Source organism: Octopus bimaculoides, chromosome 29 (assembly GCF_046866305.1).
Source record: "Octopus bimaculoides isolate indiv1 chromosome 29, ASM4686630v1, whole genome shotgun sequence".
Taxonomy (NCBI): Eukaryota; Metazoa; Mollusca; class Cephalopoda; order Octopoda; family Octopodidae; genus Octopus; species Octopus bimaculoides.
The window spans coordinates 13,128,044-13,147,824 of NC_142956.1; the positions used below are offsets into that span (position 1 = coordinate 13,128,044).

The window sequence follows — 19,781 nt, forward strand, 5'->3', positions numbered from 1 at the left end:
TGATGCAACAATGCATTTTAATAATGAGTACATAAGTACAGGGGCAAGCATGGCTATGTGGTAAGAAGTTTGCTTCCCAACCCCATGGTTCCAGGTTCAGTCCCACTGCATGGCACCTTAGTCAAATGTCTTTTAATATATAGCCTCAAACTGACCAAAGGCCTGTGAGTGGACTTGATAGACAGAAACTGAAAGAAGCCCATCATATATATATGCGTGTGTGTGTCTCTCTGCATTTGTCCCCCACTGCCGCTTGACAACCAGTGTTGGTGTGTTTACATCCCCATAACTTAGTGGTGACCATCCCATGTCTTATTCAGTCACAGCAATTCTAGAATTACTTTATCTAATGTACATCAAATCATTTAAAATGTGTGGTTATAATTGTTGCTGTTTAACCCCGTTTTCAGTCCTGATCCAGCAGACTTCCTATGATCAAAGACGTTCCAGATGTGACCATCCCATCCTAACTTTTATACAGACTTAACATATCTCAGCCTACATTATCAATCATTTCTGCTGTCTCCTAAGAGGTGATATTGTTCTCTGTGGGAGATTTGACTTCTATTTCTAGCAGGCTGACCGACCATGAACAACCTTCCTTGCTCATATCTATGTTTGTGTTGTGATGCACAGCAATGAAAGGTCCTTGGGTACACATTCCATTATTGTCCTGTCCCCTCCACACCAAACTGACCTCCACTCCATTCCAGCACTGGTCTAACCAGTCTGTGAGTTTAGAATCGGTGAGTCAGACTGTTAGTCTTTTGTTTGAAATACAACCAGACCCCTGTGTCTCGGAAATCCTATATCGTCATTGTTTAGTCAGAATTAGTATCAAGGGTTTAAGTAAACAAACCACCCCTTCTGCCCTCCTGGGACATCATAACTCATCCTTGTATTGCATCACGCAACTACTCATACATCCATATATAAACATATACACACACAAACATAGATGGAGGCATGGCTATGTGGTAAGAAGCTTGCTACCCAACCACATGGTTTTAGGTTCAGTCCCACTGTGTGGTACCTTGAGCAAGTCCCTCCTACTACTGTCTTGGGCTGACTAAAGCCTTGTGAATGGATTTGGGGGACAGAAATAGAGAGAAGCTTGTTATATATATATATATATACTCTTTACTCTTTTACTTGTTTCAGTCATTTGACTGCGGCCATGCTGGAGCACCGCCTTTAGTCGAGCAAATCGACCCCAGGACTTATTCTTTTGTAAGCCTAGTACTTATTCTATCGGTCTCTTTTTGCCGAACCGCTAAGTTACGGGGACGTAAACACACCAGCATCGGTTGTCAAGCGATGTTGGGGGGACAAACACAGACACACAAATGCACACATACATATATATATACATATATACGACGGGCTTCTTTCAATTTCCATCTACCAAATCCACTCACAAGGCTTTGATCGGCCCGAGGCTATAGTAGAAGACACTTGCCCAAGGTGCCACGCAGTGGGACTGAACCCAGAACCATGTGGTTGGTAAGCAAGCTACTTACCACACAGCCATTCCTGCACCATATATATATATATTTAAACAAAAATGTTGTTGACAGTGACTTGGAAGTTTTGGTTATCTAAGCCATCAATGGATGATAGCTTAGTTGGCAGAGACTTTAAAGTTACTGTCAACAAAAGTTCTTGTATAAGAATAATAAATTTGTACTCAACAAAAGTACAGAGTAACCCTTCAGATTAATATAAAATTGTTTTTATTATAACTGCCACAAAACAAACACTGCGGGGACATACAATCTGGGTGGATACCGTGGGGGCTCTCAAGGAAGTTCCGGGTTACAGCTAATGAGATTGATCAGTATTTAACATCTGTGACTACCATTAGCTGTCAGTGAGTCTGTGAATTCTTCCAAAGGGTAATTCCATGTTGGCTTTGCATACATGATTATATTGTTTGGAGTATCTATTCGTAATAATCATAAGGATACAGAACATGGAAACTGGTTCATCCTCAAAATTTCTTTCTCCTTATTTTACAATTTTGTATAACACATGAAATGTTTCGAGCGGGATCGTTGCCAGTGCCCATAGACTGGCTCATGTGCGGGCGACACATGAAATCTTTTCAAGCGGGATCGATGCCAGTGCCCCTGGACTGGCTCATGTGCGGGTGACACATGAAATCTTTCGAGCGAGATCGTTGCCGGTGCCCCTGGGCCGGCTTGCGGGTGACACATGAGGTTTTTCGAGCGAGGCCGTTGCCGGTGCCCCCGGGCTGGCTCGTGTGCGGGTGACACATGAGGCTTTTTTTTTTTTTTTCGAGCGGGATCGTTTGCCAGTGCCCCCGGACTGGCCCATGTGCGGGGGACACATGAAATCTTTCGAGCGGGATCATTGCCAGTGCCCCCGGACTGGCCCATGTGCGGGTGACACATGAAATCTTTCGAGCGGGATCATTGCCAGTGCCCCTGGACTGGCTCATGTGCGGGCGACACATGATATCTTTCGTGCGAGATCGTTGCCGGTGCCCATGGACTGGCTCTTGTGCAAGTGACACATGAGGTTTTTCGAGCGAGATCGTTGCCGGTGCCCTTGGACTGGCTCTTGTGCGAGTGGCACATAAAAGACACCATTTCGAGCGTGGCCGTTTTCGTGCGGGTGACACGTAAAAGCACCCACTACACCCTCTGAGTGGTTGGCGTTAGGAAGGGCATCCAGCTGTAGAAACTCTGCCAAATCAGACTGCAGCCTGGTGTTGCCATCCGGTTTCACCAGTCCTCAGTCAAATCGTCCAACCCATGCTAGCATGGAAGGCAGACGTTAAACGATGATGATGATGATGATGATGTATCATTAAGACTATTATGATGGTCAGAATAAAATTGTTAAATGAGAGGAAAAATGAATTTTGAGGATGAACAAGTCTCCAAATTCTTTATAATTATTACATATATATATATATATATGCATTGATTTAATTATGAACATAGAAAGAAATTATACATTAATCCCTATTTTGGTAAGCAGTTGTATCCATAATAATTTTATTTGCAGAGAGCAGAAATTGAAAGAAAACATATGAAACTGACGTGTGTGTGTGTGTGTGTGTGTGTGTGTGTGTGTGTGTGTGTGTGTGTGCTTGCACATGTATATGTGAGAGAGAAAGAAGGTGAGAAAGAGAGATAGAGTGAGTGAGTGAGTGAGTGAAGGTTTGTGTCATGATGGTTGATGTCTTTTAAGGTACACACTCATACATAGAATATGTGAAGTCATGGTAGAAATTTTTTAAGATAGTTGATTTCTGGAAAAGATTATGTTAGATTTTTGAAATGCAAATATGTGAATAAAAATTAAGTTCAGATCTCTACATGGTGGCTAGACCTGGTAGAAATAGCAGCCAAACCTCCCTTAAAACACTCTACTGTCTTAATCCGACAATTCTGCCTATTATGTAGTTTGAATGAGAAACTGTAATTAAAGATTAAGGTTATTAACCCCACAATGAGGTGGAAGAAGAGAGACAGCATAGCGAAAGTTTTGGCTGACTGTCATCCTGTACTCCCCTTGTTGCTAACAAAATGGTATATGCCGGCTGTGTGAGCTACTGGTTGTTTTAATGGTGGAGCAAAGAGGGGAATTCCATTAGAAAAAGTTTTAATCGGTTTTCTCGGTAAGTATGAGGGCTAGGAAAAAAATACAAACGGCATTCCAATCTATGCACCCGTCTCCACATGTGTGCCATATTTCACACGAATCCACCCAACCGTTTGATTGTGAACCTCAAGACAAGAAACAATACAACGAACGCCCATGTCCAATTTTTATTATAGATTACTCTTTTACTTGTTTCAGTCATTTGACTGCAGCCATGCTGGAGCACCGCCTTTAGTCGAGCAAATCAACCCCAGAGTTTATTCTTTGTAAGCCTAGTACTTATTCTTTCAAGGTCTTTTGCCGAACCGCTAAGTTATGGGGGCCTAAACACACACATATACATATATATACATATACAATGGGCCTCTTTCAGTTTCTGTTTACCAAATCCACTTGTATTTGGCCCGAAGCTATAATAGAAGACACTTGCACAAGGTGCCACGCAGTGGGACTGAACCTGGGACCATTTCGTTGGTAAGCATGCTACTTACCACACAGCCACTCCTGTGCCTATATATATATATATATATATATATATATATATATATATGCATGTACATATATTTATATATTCATAAACACACAGATGTACACATAAACAAATATTCAAACACACATCTATATACATAAACACACATATAGAGAAATGTATACAGATGCCAAAACACAGATATGATACCCCAGTATGGCCACACCCCAACTCAACAATTCAATGATAGGAACCAGTGAAAATATTAAGGAATGTGTGTGTGTGTGTGTGTGTGTGTATGCATGTAATTTGAGTAAGAGTGTGTGGGTGTGTGTGTGTGTATATATGTTTGTTTATACATATATTTCCTGACATTAAACATGCTCACACACACACACACACACACACACACACACACACACACACATATATGTATATATTATATATTCTTTTACTTGTTTATATATATATAGGTGAAGGAATGGCTGTGTGGTAAGTTTGCTTGCTTCCCAACCACATGGTTCTGGGTTCAGTCCCACTGCATAGCACCTTGGGCAAGGGTCTTCTACTATAGCTTCGAACCAACCAAATCCTTGTGAGTGAAATTGGTAGATGGAAACTGAAAGAAACCCATCAAATATATATGTATATATTTATGTGCGTCTGTGTCTGCATTTGTTCCCCACTCCATCGCTTGGGAACTGGTGCTGGTGTATTTACGTTCCTGTAACTTAGTAGTTCAGCCAAAGAGACTGATAGAATAAGTGCTAGGCTTACAAAAAAATAAGTCCTGGGGTCGATTTCTTCAACTAAAAACCTTTTACGGTAGTGCTCCAGCATGACCACAGTCAAATGACTGAAACAAGTAAAAGAATATATGCATGTTTAATGTCAGGAAATGTATGTATAAACAAACAGAACACTTTGAGTAGCTCCAGCCCAGAATCACTGACCTCGTGCAACATGTTTATATATACATTCTGTATGTTATTTCATCTGATTATATACATCACTTCCTGCTGCATCAGCTATGAGAACTTAGGTGTGTTTTATCTGCATATATACACAGATGTGCATGCATGTATGTGTGTGTGTGTGTGTGAGTGCATGTTTACATGTCTTTACTCATATCTTTTTACCTCTCTGTCTGTTTCTGTTTTCCAAATCTATCTGTGTACCTATCTATCTATCTATCTGTCTGTCTGTCTGTCTATCATATTTGTCTATCTATCAATCTATCTACCTACTTACAAGTCTTTCTGTCTATCATATCTCTCTATCTTTTCATCTATCTATCTACCTACTTACCTATCTTATCTTTATCTATCTATCTATCTTTCTCTCTCTCTCTATCTATATTTATCCATCTGTATCTACATATTTATCCATCTGTCTGTCTCTATAACTATATCTATCTATCTATCTTATTTCACAGCCTGCTCGTGAAATTAACATACAAATGGTTGAATACTCCACAGACACATGTACCCTCAATGTAGTTCTCAGGGGGATTCAGCATGACACACAGTGTGACAAGGCTGGCCCTTTTGAATTACAGGTACAACTCATTTTTGAAAGCTGAGTGGACATGAGCAACGTGGAATAAATTGCCTTGCTGAAGGACACAACGCATCACCAGGTATTGAACTGACAACCTTACGATTGTGAACCAAGCACCATAACCACTAAGCAATGTACCTTCACACACACACACACACACACACAGAGTTTCTTTTTACATATAAGTTAATAAACACTTTTAAAAGATAGAAATATTAATACTTCTAAGTCTATCTAAAGGAGATTACAGCAGCGGTACTGGATATTAATAGTTATAGCCAAGCCAACATGGCAGTCCAGGAAAATAGGATGAATGCTGCCATTGATTAGCTCCAAGAAGTCCATCGCCTCTAGCTAGCTATGTGACACATGAACCTGTGTCCATTATAACCTTCGAACAGGGGAGGTCAGCTGCTTCCCCTTGCTGGTTCAACATCCACAGACTAGTTTCGAGCTATTGCCTCTTATCAATGTAGAGCAGCCGAACCCAGCAGGTGTCGCTACTGACAATCTGTATGAAGGATTATTTACCTAAATCCAGTGGAATACATCCACTACTTTTAAAAGACTTTTACATTTTCAGATTCTTTCCCTTATATTTTTACTCGTGCAGTAACTCCCAACTTTACTTTGTTATGTGTGTGTGTGTGTGTGTGTGTGTGTGTGTGTGTGTATGTAGGCCTGATGAATGCCAATAGGCATGAAAGTACGTACTCGCCTTTATATATTTGATTCTCTATATTTAATACTCAATATTTCATATATTCAATAAGACATTCAACACTTCATTTCATTTTACCATTTATATTATATTATATATTCCATATTCTATATCCCACATTAATTTTATAAGAACATAAATAAAACATAAAAAAACAGACAGAGTTGGAAATCTTTTAAATAATATATTCTTCTATACACGATCATACAAAACCCTTTTTTGTTTATATTTTTTATTTTATTTTGTATATTTATTTTTATTCACATATATATATATATATATATATATATATATATATTAATTATACCAGGACTGATACGAAATCCAGCTGTACTGTCTGAAAATAAAAATCACATAAAATGATGTACTCCGAGGGGTACTGAGTAAATGAAAGCAGGGATGGTCATGGCTGGAATATCTTTGATCATTGGTCTACTGGATCAGGACTGACCTGGGGTTAAACGACAACAAGTATAGCCATTAATATTATACTATACATTCAATAATGTTGTTGTTGATACTCTGTGTGTGAATGAAAGATTAGTTGGTCACAAATGGGACCTCTTTGATCATAGGAGGACTGCAGGGTCAGGAATGACCTGGAGTTAAAAAAAGATAACAACAACTATAGACTTTAATACTAACTACTATGTTATACATTAGTTAATGTAGTCCTAGATACATTATGTCTGAAAAAAAGATGGGATGGTCACATCTGGAACATCTCTGATCACAGGTCTACTGGATCAGGACTGACCTAGGGCTAAACAACAACTATAGTCACTAATATTAACTACTATAGTGTACATTAGGTAAATTTAGTCCTAGATACATCGTGAGTAAAAGGTGTAATGGTCATGTTTGGAATGTCTGATGAAGACAGATCTGGGGCTGAAAAAAAAAAACAACTGTAGCCACTTATACAAACTACTATACTATACATTAGAAATTGTAGTCCTAGATACACTATGTCTGAATAAAAGATTGGATGGTCACATCTGGAACATCTCTGATCATAAGACTACTGGATCAGAATGGACCTGGGGTTAAACAACAATAACAACTATAACCACTATGACTAACTATTATATAGTACATTAGATAATGTAGTCCTAGATACACTATGTCTGAATAAGAGGTAAGACATCTCTGATCACAGGATGCCTATAGGGTCAGGACTGACCTGGGGCCATATAGCAACAACTGAAACCAATTATACGAACCACTATACTATATATGAGGTGATGTAGTCCGAGATACACCATGCCTGAATAAAAGACTGGATGGTCACAGCTGGATCCCATCTAGCCTAGGGCTAATGAACAACCACAAACAGTGATTGAATATAGGTGTTATTTACATGAAATTACCAAAATTCGTTAACGAAGCTAATTCGAGAAGAATATTTATGGCTAATTAACATTTTAATGTAAAATTAAAATGCTATTCGATCTCATCAATTGTTAATATTTGATTGAGGGCTTGACCTCCCCTGTCGTATACAGTTTCAGACACACACATTTTATACATACAGATGCATATACACACACACACACACACACACATATATATATATATATATATATATATATATATATATAGTAGATATTCACACAAATACATGTGTTTCTGTGTGTCTATGTATTTCTTGTATGTTTGTCTATGTGTGTGTGTGTATGTATATATATATATATATATATATATATATATATATATATATATATATATATATATATATATATATATGCATATATGTATGTAATGCTATATACACTGGCAACAATAGGCACACTTGTGCATACACAGAACAGCTTATATTTAGGTGTGTGTCTGTGCATTTGTTTGCATATTTGTGCACGTAGAGAGCGAGTATATATGGATGTGCATGTGTATGTATGTGTGTGTATATACACACAATCACACACACATATAGATAGACATTATGCAAAATGTGCATGGAAACCCTGCTTGTACTTTCTGTATCGACCCCGAAGGCATGAAAGGCAAAGTTGACCTCAGTAGGATTTGAACTCACAAGTGCAGAGAACCAGAACGAACTATTATGTCCTAGATTGTAATAAGTCTGCCACACTTAAATAAATGGATTGGTGAGTGCATAATTTTACAAAGAATACAAAGAAAAGTAATCAATAGGTGCAGGAGTGGGTGTATGATGAGTAGCTAGCTCCCAATCACATGGTTCCGGGTTCAGTCCCATTGCGTGGCACCTTCAGCAAGTGTCTTCTATTATAGCTTTGGGCTAACTAAAGCCTTATGAGTGGATTTGGTAGACGGAAACTGAAAGAAGCCACATCCATTATGCTAGAAGAAGACCACCTATGGTCAGTTCATATGGGGTCTTCTTCTGGCATAACGGATGTCCACTTAGTGGTCATCCCTCTTATATGTATGTAATATAATTTTTCTGAATTTTCAGATTTTTCAATATGCTAGGCCACTGGTTTTAAATTGATATTAATTAAATTAATACTCAATTTTTTTCACCCTTATTATTTATATATATATATATATATATATATATATACATACATATATATATATATATATATATATATGCAATAAATTGATGGTAATTGTTGTCAGTGGGCTGTTTAGCTTAATGGCAGGGGTGCAGGTTCAAGTTATGTGGCGGTCTCCTGGCAAATCTTTTTCTGTCTTACAAGGTTAAAATATCCAATCTTCCTGGTGTTCAAAATTTGCTTTCTTGTCTGTTAAATACCACACACACACACACACACACACACACACACACATAGATACAGGCATGGCTGTGTGGTAAGAAGCTTGCTTCCAAACCACATGGTGCTGGGTTCAGTCCCACTGCGTGGCACCTTGGGCAAGTGCCTTCCACAATAGCCTCGGGCCGACCAAAGCCTTCTGAGTGGATTTGGTAGACAGAAACTGAAAGAAGCTAGCCTTATCATGTATGTGTTTGTGTGTGTGTGTGTGTGTGTGTGTGTGCTTGTCTCCTCCCATCATTTGACAACTGGTGTTGGTGTGTTTACATCCCCAGAACTTAGCAGTTACGCAAAAGAGACTGACAGCATAATCACCATTCTTCAAACAAAGAAAAAAGTCCTGGGGTCAATTTCTTCAACGCCATGCCCCAGCATGGCCACAGTCTAATGTCTGAAACAACTAAATGATAGAAGACGGTATTTTCAGACAAGTTTCATGGAGTACCAGAAAGTACATCATAGAGCAACAGAGTACATTGTTCCCTGGTACATAACTTGAAACCCACAACCAGACCACATCCGATGTGCGAAAACACTGGTCCCTTAGGATTAAGCAAAGGACCTACCTTACATGCCTCCTTGAAGCCAACATCATAATATCCAGGCCCTGGGGCAGAGAAGAGCAGTTCGTTGTTTAAGAGACTCTTGCGAGCAGCCAGGGACATAAATGGTGCATAATTTTCTGAAAAGAAACCAGGAATCAGGATTAGAATATACATCTGCAAGAGACGGATTCCAATGTCAGATATAGCTGTTTCATGCACATACATCTGTACACACACACACAGACACACACACACAGACACACACAAAGCATTTACTATAATAACACTCTTGTGTATTTCTCTGTCACAACATATGAATGAAGAAGGAAGGGATGATAGATGAATAAGGAAGGAAGGGATGATGGCGATTCTACGGTGGGTAAAAAAGAAAATCAAACAGCATTTCAACTGTGTGTGAGTATATATGTGTGGATGTAAAAGGGAGTCATGTTAATGTTTGTGTGTGTGTGTATGTGTGCAATGGAAGTGGGATGGTGAACATTCAAAACTGAAAAGAAAAATCAAACAGCATTTCAACTCTGTGTGAGTATATGTGTGTGTGTGTGTGTGTGTGTGTGTGTGTGTACAAGAGAAGTATTTGAATGTTTGTCTGGGTCAATGTCACATCTCCAAATAGATAGTATTGAGAAGTGTATTAATATCTTTTGTCCTTATTTATATATGAAACACTAGAATTAGCTGTTATTTTTGATGGCACGAGGCCAGCTGGTACAATAATAATCATAATATTGATTTCAAATTTTGGCACAAGGCCAGCAATTTCGTGGGAGTGGAGAGTGAGCTGATTGCATTGACACCAGTACTCAACTGGTACTTGTTTTAGTGACCCTGAAAAGATGGAAAGCAAAGTCAACCTCGATGGAATTTGAACTCAGAATGTCAAAACAGATGAAATTCCACTAAGCATTTCAACCACCATGCTAACGATTCTGCCAGCTCACGACCAGTAAGTTCACCATCATAAATTCACTGCAGGGGAAGTTCACTGCCACCAATTCACCGTTTTTTTTTTTTCTCTTCGGATCTATTTCAAAACGGGGGCGCCAGTTTTCATTTATGTTTTATGTAGTGTTTTTGGTATGGAAAGACTTTCAAACTTCATATACTTATCTATTTTGTGTTATAGAACATAAAAAAATTTTTGTATTCGAATTTATTTCATGTAAAAAATTGTCTTATTTCGATAATTTCTACTAATCACTGACGTCTATTCAGTTGAAAACAGTTAGCGCTGTAACGGTGTATATCGTATTAATCCCCTAACCCTAACCCTAACTAGACTGTTAACCCTAACCCTAAAACTAACCCTAACTCTAGAATCCGAACTCTAAAATTGTTACACACATAGATACGCGCAGCGTAATTTATTATATAAACAATATATGCATATAAATTACGATTAAACCGGATGAAATATGTCACAGGGAATAACATTTTTATGACTGCCCAGCAGTAACTCTATTCAGCTGAATAGACGTCAGTGATTGGTTGAAATTACAGAAATACGAAAACTTTAACATGGAATAACTTGCGATGTACGTTTTTTTGTTAAGAAGACTAAGAGTAAAAGATGTTTTATATGACACATTCTACCAGTGTCCCAAGTTTCAAAGTGTTTCGTTAGTGTTTCGTTAAGAAAATACTGGTGCCCCCGTTTTGAAATAGATCCTTTTCTTCAATGAAATAGTTTTTAACTATCAATGGTTAGTGTATATACATAAAGACTTGTTGAGGCAAGTGAAATCATTCTCGTGGCAGATGACAGTACCGCCTGATTGGCACCCATGCCAGTAGAACATTGAAAGCACCATTCGAGTGTGATCGTTGCCAGTGTCGCCTAACTAGTTCCTGTGTCGGTGGTACGTAAAAAACACCATTCGAGCATGGTCATCGCCAGTGCCACCTGACTGTTTTCTGTGCAGGTGGCATGTAAAAAGCACCTTTTAAGCGTGGTCATCGCCAGTGCCACCTGACTGTTTTCTGTGCAGGTGGCATGTAAAAAGCACCTTTTAAGCGTGGTCATCGCCAGTGCCGCCGGACTGGCTCCTGTGTAGGTGGCACATAAAAAAGTACCATTTGAGTGTGGTCAATGCCAGTACCAGCTGACTGGCATTTGTGCCGTTGGCATGTAAAAGCACCCACTACACTCTCGGACTGGTTGGCGTTAGGAAGGACATCCAGCTGTAGAAACTCTGCCAGATCAGATTAGAGCCTGGTGTAGCCATCTGGTTCGCCAGTCCTCAGTCTAATCGTCCAACCCATGCCAGCATGGAAAGCAGACGTTAAACAACGATGATAAATGGTAAGATACTATGGATATATACTTTCTTGGTAAACTTTCTCCACAGTAAATTTGTCTCACGATGAACTTTCTTCAAGTTGAATCAAATGCGGTAAAATTTCCCGGCGCTGAACTGTTGGCAGTGAACTTGCTTGTAATCCTGTCAGCATGCCGCCTTAATAAGAATAATAATAACGTCCAACCCATGCCAGCACAGAAGGGAGACGTTAAACAATAAATAATAATAATCCTTTCTATTATAGGCACAAAGCCTGGATTTTTGTGGGGAGGGGGACAATCAATCACATCAACTCCAGTACTTGACTGGTACTTAATTTATCGACCTCGAAAGGATGGAAAGGTAAAGTCACCCTTAATAAAATTTGAATTCAGAACATGAATACAAATGCTTTCTTATATATATATATATGACGGGCTTCTTTCAGTTTCCATCTACCAAATCCACTTACAAGGCTTTGGTCAACCCAATGCTATAGTAGAAGACACTTACCCAAGGTGCCATGCAGGACTGAACCCAGAACCATGTGGCTGAGAAGCAAGCTTCTTACCACATAGTGATATACAAAAATATATACACACATACATAAATATATATGCATATGTATATATAATGTAGATATCCATCCACACACATTCCCATACACCCATTTACATATCTCCCTCGTACATTATTTTCCTATTAATCTCAGAAGCTGATTTCAATAGATTCGTTGAATATATTAAGACATTTTCTACGTAAATGTGTGTACATAACTGGTTATACATACATACATACACACATATATACATACATACATACATGAGTGTGTGTGTGTGTGCATGTGTTGTGTATTGACAAGCACACAAATATTATACATTTTATACACACACACACACACACACACATGCATATATATGTAAGTATGTATATTACATATTCAAATGTACATTTATGTATGTATATGTCTACCTGCGTTTATGCATATTAATAAGTACTGCAGTACACTGATTATATAGAAATTATGCAACATATAAATCTATTTACACATTTATATACATGTGTGTGTGTGTGTGTGTGCAGAGAGAGAGAGAGTCACATTTGAATCCATAAATGCATATATGCATTAATTCTTACATGAATTTAAATATGTGAATATACATGTACATACATGTGTGTGTGTGTGTGTAAAATACATGAATGTTACTTACTCTGTATATATATACCTAAGTGTATGTAAGCATGGTGCGTGTGTGTGTGTATGTATATATATATATATATATATATATATATATATATATGTATATGTATATGTATATGTATATATATATATATATATATATATATATAAACTTATATGTGCATATATTATGGCAATGTTTATTTCTCAATATATACATGTGTATTACAAAATAAGTACTTGCATACATATATAAATACACACACACACACACACACACATATATATATATGTATATATACAAATATATACATATATTCAGAGTTGTCCAGTAAGTTTTCTTAAGCCAAGGAAAAAATAACATGGTGAGCATATGATTTATTCTGTATAATAAATTTAGACACATAACGACCAAGTCATGATCCAAATGGTAACATGTTAAGCAACCTTTCAAGCGTGAAAAGCTTAATTAACAGTCATCAGGCACAGCCAAATGGAAAACTATAGTTTAGTCTCTGTTGATGCCAGAGGAACTGGCCTCTAGACCAACCTAAATAAACTACTGCACTCCCTGGATCATTCTCAACTACGCTGTGTGTAACCAACATACAATAACTTTAATGTATACAATAAAACCATTATATATGTGTGAGTTTGTGTGTATGTACTCAGTAATCATCATCATCATCATCGTCATTAAACGTTCGCTTTCCATGCTAGCATGGGTTGGACGATTTGACTGAGGACTGCACCAGGCTCCAATCTGATTTGGCAGAGTTTCTACAGCTGGATGCCCTTCCTAACGCCAACCACTCCGAGAGTGTAGTGGGTGCTTTTTACGTACCACCAGCACGAGGTCCAGTCACACGGTACTGGCAACGGCCATGCTCAAAATGGTGTTTTTTTACGTGCCACCTGCACAGGAGTCAGTCCAGCAGCACTGGCAATGACCTCGCTCGAATGATTTTCTAATGTGCCACCGGCACAAGTGCTTGTAAGGCGACACTGGTAACGATCACATTCAAATGGTGCTATATACGGGTCACTAGCAGAGAAGCCAGACAGCTGCTCTGGCAATGATCACACTCAGACAATGTTGTTAGTGCTCCACTGGCGCAGGTGCCAGTCATCGAATATGGTTCAATTACGATTTCGATTTCACTTGCCCCAACAGGTCTTCGCAAGCAGAATTTAGTGTCCAATGAAGGAGAGGTTGGCATGGGTGCCAGTCATCGAAGTTGGTTCTAATTTGATTTCAAACTCACTTGCTTCAACAGGTCTTCGCTAGCAAATGCAGACAGACAGACAGATAGATATAGACAGAGACAGATAGATAGATAGAGACAGACAGACAGAGAGATAGATAGATAGATAGATAGATAGATAGATAGACAGACAGAGAGATGGATAGATAGATAGATACATACATACATACATACATACATAGGGAAATAGATAGATATATATACAAGCAGAGAGACAGATAGATATATACATATAGATGGCTAGAGAGAGAGAGAAAGAGAGAGAAAGGGATGGATGGATGGATGGATGGATGGATAGACAGACAGATAGATAGATACATATATACATAAAGAAATAGAGAGATAGATATGCACACAGAGAGACAGAGAGATATATACTTAGATACAGATAGCAAGATAGACAGACAGATACACAGATTGACAGAGGTAGATGGTTCCAACCCCTTCTCTTGGCCTCTAGCTTTTGCAAAAAAAATCAATGAACTTAAAAATCAATCAATAAACTGAGTCTCTAATTTGAATTAGTAAATATATATACTTCACACAATATACACTTAATTATATCAGGATTCAGTGTTTGAAGTCGAGATGGGGGTAGTTTGGGACGGAAATGAGAGGCTGGGTAGGTGGCTCAGTTGGTAGAGCGCTGGAAAGAATAATAATACCATGAACAGTGTGGTTGGGAGGAGCAAGCAACAGAAGTGGGAGAGAGTGATGTATTTTTAGTGAAGAACAATAGACATGGGAGAAAACAGAAGAAAAGAATAAATGATTATATAGATAGGCACAGGAGTAGCTGTGTGGTAAGTAGCTTGCTTACCAACCACATGGTTCCAGGTTCAGTCCCACAGCGTGGCACCTTGAGCAAGTGTCTTCTACTATAGCCTCGGGCCGACCAAAGCCTTGTGAGTGGATTTGGTAGACGGAAACTGAAAGAAGCCTGTCGTATATATGTATATATATATGTATGTGTGTATGTGTTTGTATGTCTGTGTTTGACCCCTAGCATTGCTTGACAACCGATGCTGGTGTGTTTATGTCCCTGTAACTTAGCGGTTCGGCAAAAGAGACCGAAAGAATAAGTACTAGGCTTCCAAAGAGTAAGTCCTGGGGTCGATTTGCTTGACTAAAGGCGGTGCTCCAGCATGGCCACAGTCAAAAGACTGAAACAAGTAAAAGAGAAAAGAGTAAGAGTATAGGCGCAGGAGTAGCTGTGTGGTAAGTAGCTGGCTTACCAACCACATGGTTCCAAGTTCAGTCCCACTGTGTGGCTCCTTGAGCAAGTGTCTTCTACTATAGCCTCGGGCCGACCAAAGCCTTGTGAGTGGATTTGGTAGACGGAAACTGAAAGAAGCCCTTCGTATATATGTATATATATATGTATGTATATGTGTGTGTGTTTGTGTGTCTGTGTTTGACCCCTAGCATTGCTTGACAACCGATGCTGGTGTGTTTATGTCCCTGTAACTTAGCGGTTCGGCAAAAGAGACCGAAAGAATAAGTACTAGGCTTACAAAGAGTAAGTCCTGGGGTCGATTTGCTCGACTAAAGGTGGTGCTCTAGCATGGCCACAGTCAAAAGACTGAAACAAGTAAAAGAGTAGAAAGAGTATGTATGTATCATCAGTTAATGTCCAGTTTCCATGCTGGCATGGGTTGGACCGTTTGACAGGAGCTGGTAAGACCAGGAGCTGCACCAGGTTCAAATGTCTGTTTTGGTTTGGTTTCTGCAGCAGGATGCCCTTCCTAGTGACAACCACATCACAAAGTGTTATGGTCGTCTCTACAGATTTTCCAAGGAAATTATAGCCAGCACTGATTTCCAAACAACATTTCATATCTGAGACGTCAGACGTAAACAAACAATGAGATCTAAGATGAAAAAATAGGTGATGGGCATATATCCCATACTTCAGTTTTTGCTCCTTCGGGAGTGTTTTTTTGTTGTTGTTTATTTTTTGGCTCCTGAAATAGGGCATATATGCCCATTACCCATTTTCTCATGTTCAATCTCATTGTCTATTTACATCTGATGTCTTGGATAGGAAAAACATCGTAACAAAGTGCACTGGAGCTGGTGCCACATAGAAAAAAGGCCCCTGCACTTTGTGGGGTGGTTGGCATTAGGAAGGGCATCCAGCTATAGAAAGCATGCCAAATCAGACAATGAATCCTGGTGTGGCCCTTGGCCATAACAGCTCCAGTCAAACTGGCCAACCTATACCAGCATTGAAAATGGATGTTAAATGATAATAATGATGATATATATATATATATATATATATATATACATATATATATACCGGGCTTCTTTTAGTTTCTATCTACCAAATCCACTGACAAGTTTTTGATTGGCCTTAGGCTATAGTAGAAAACATTTAGTCAAGGTGCTATGCAGTGGGCCTGAACTTGGAACCATGTAGTGAGGAGGCAGACTTCTTACCACACAGCCATATCTATCACTATATATATATATATATATATATATATATATATATATATATATATATATATATATATATATTATTATTATTATTACCTTATATTATATATATACACACACACACCACACACACACATATATATATATATATATATATAAGAAAATCTTACAAATGTATTTAGTTGAGACTATCCTCACAATTTTGAGATAAGAACTCCCCTTGGAAATATTCCAAATCTATCTATAAACAGCAAACAAGGACTAAAACTCAAAAATTATACATCTTAATCTAATTTAAATGCTAAACGTTGCAAACACAAACAACCCCAGTCTCCCCATCCAACAACACACACACACACACACACTGATCTAAAATTATTGATTTCTCATGTTTGTTTGGAAAATTATTGGTTTTTACACTCACTAAACAACACGCCTGCCTAATTGCCAGTCTACCTCCATAATTACATACAAGTTATCACAGCCAAACCATCCTCGCTCCTACCCTCATCATGGTGATCATCCTCATTAGCCATCAGCCAGGTGATGGCTAATGCAATCGGCCACGTTGCTTCTGGTCAGTTCTTTGATGTCATCAATCTACAAGCATCTCTGACAGCATCTTGATTTCTTCCCAGCCACATGTCCTGCCAGGATGGTCAAAAGCAGTGACTCCTGGCACATTGTGCGTGTGTGTGTGTGTGTGTGTGTGTGTGTGTGTGCATGTGTGAAGGCATATGGCTCAGTCGTTAGGTTGTCAGGATCACAATCATGAGGTAGTGAGTTCGATTCCTGGACCGGATTGTGTGTTGTGTTCTTGAGCAAGACACTTTATTTCATGTTGTTCCAGTTCACTCAGCTGAAGAAATGAGTTGTGATGTCACTGGTGCCAAGCCATATCGACCCTTGCCTTTCTCTTGGATAACATCGGTGGCATGGAGAGGGGAGGCCGGCATACCTGGGTGACTGCTGCTCTTCCATAAACGACACTGCACAGAATTGTGCCTCAGAGAGGAACTTTCTAGGTGCAGTCCCATGGTCATTCATGACAGAAGGGGCTCTTTACCCTATACACACACACACACACACACACACACACACACACACACACACACACATATATATATATATATATATATATATATATATATATACATACATACATGTAGAGAGCGCACAAGGCAGAGTAGTTAGGGAGTTGCAATCACGAATGCAAGATTATGGTTTCAATTCGTAGACCAGGTGGTGTGTTGTGGTCTTGAGCAAGACACTTTATCTCATATTGCTTTGCCATCACTTCGACACCTTATGCGCAGTACACCATGCACTTGTTCACCTGAGGAAGTGCATTTTATACTCTGGATATATGATAAATGATTACACATCTCACCAATGTACTAAAATGTAGAAATGTGTTGAAACAATTGTAGTGGTGGTGAAGATGATGATGGTGATGTTGGCTGTGTTAGGGTCAGTGGTGGTGTTGGTGATGGTGAACATGGTGGTGGTATTAGAGTAATAATAGTGGTGGTGGTGTTGGTGTGGTTGCAATAGTAGTGGTGGTAGCAGATCTGATGAAGATGATGGTGTAGGGGTAATTGCGGTGATGGGGGTATTGCTGTGATGGTGGTGCTGTTGTTACTGGTGCGATTGTAGTAGTGGTAGTGGTCATGCATTGTTGTGGCAGAGTGACAGTGTAGAAGGGTGCACCCATGCAGTGACATACGGTGGCATACTTGTTTGATGATGTACAGACATAAGCAGTGAAAGTGTACAGCGGTATTGTCTCACAGTGCCACCACAACAGTGTGATAGCATGGCAGCTAGCTGCATAACTATAACAAAGTAGTCTCACAGTGTCACATATGGTATGCTAGACACACTAAAGTGTTGGCAACCTCTTGATCTTGACTCGTCTATAAAATTATTGCATGAGGGAGAAGTGGATCGAGAGGAAGCTGATGGGGGATAGTGGGAGGAGATGCATGAAGGGGGAAGGGTAAGTTTGGTGTATAATAGATGGGAAGTGAGGTGGGATAAAGAAAAAACATTGGCAGTTGTGCTGTCTACAAGGGGTGGACAGAGGGAGGTTTTGGTGGCTGAGGGCAGGTTGAGTGTTTTAGGAATTTAACCACAGCCATCTGTTCCTTAAATACAATTAGGGACCAATTTACTCAACAGCCACACACCACTATGACCAACACTACTTCTACTGTTCCTACAGCCTTCACTGCCACCACTGTTAGCACCACAACTACTGTCACCTGTACAACTGTCACTCTTGTCATGACCACCACCATCATCCCTATAATCAGCACTATCACCACCACCATGGTGACTGTCACCATCATTAACATTATCATTACAACCACCACCAAAACCATCACCACCACCACCACCACCACCACCACCACCACCACCACCATAATCACCATCACCGCTACCACCACCATCATAACTACTACAACCAATTTCACAACCACAACTTCACCACCACAACCAACGCCAACATTACAGCCACAACCACCATCACCGCCACAACTACAACCACAACTGCAATCCAATACCACCACTGCTACAACTATAACTACCATCTCAACCATCCCACCACAATCCACCACCACAACCAACATGGACAGTATAAGTACCATTCTTACTACCACAGTAACTACAACCAAATCCACCTTCAACCAATACAACTTCAACCATTTGTGCTACAACCAACACTACCACCACCATCACAATCACCACTACCATGACCACACCTTTCACCCACCATCACAACTACCACTACTACAACTACCACCACCACCACTATATGTAAAACCTTTGACATCACCGTCGATGCCCCACCGCCACAGCAACATAATCACCACCACCACTCCTGCTGCTACCACCATTGTCACT

General features: G+C 39.4%; 1 protein-coding gene across 5 annotated transcripts in view; it reads right to left on the reverse strand.

Moving 5' to 3' along the window:
• LOC106875495 (sperm-tail PG-rich repeat-containing protein 2-like) overlaps positions 1-19,781 on the reverse strand; it is a 697,644-nt gene that overhangs the window by 596,180 nt on the left and 81,683 nt on the right. For all 5 annotated transcript variants that reach the window (XR_016239049.1, XR_016239048.1, XM_089345563.1 and 2 more), the window contains one exon: positions 9,709-9,824. Coding sequence is in view for 3 of the 5 variants with exons in the window: in XM_089345563.1 (XP_089201689.1) it covers positions 9,709-9,824 (116 nt within the window). In the remaining 2 variants the exon portion in view is untranslated. The remainder of the gene's footprint in view (positions 1-9,708; positions 9,825-19,781) is intronic.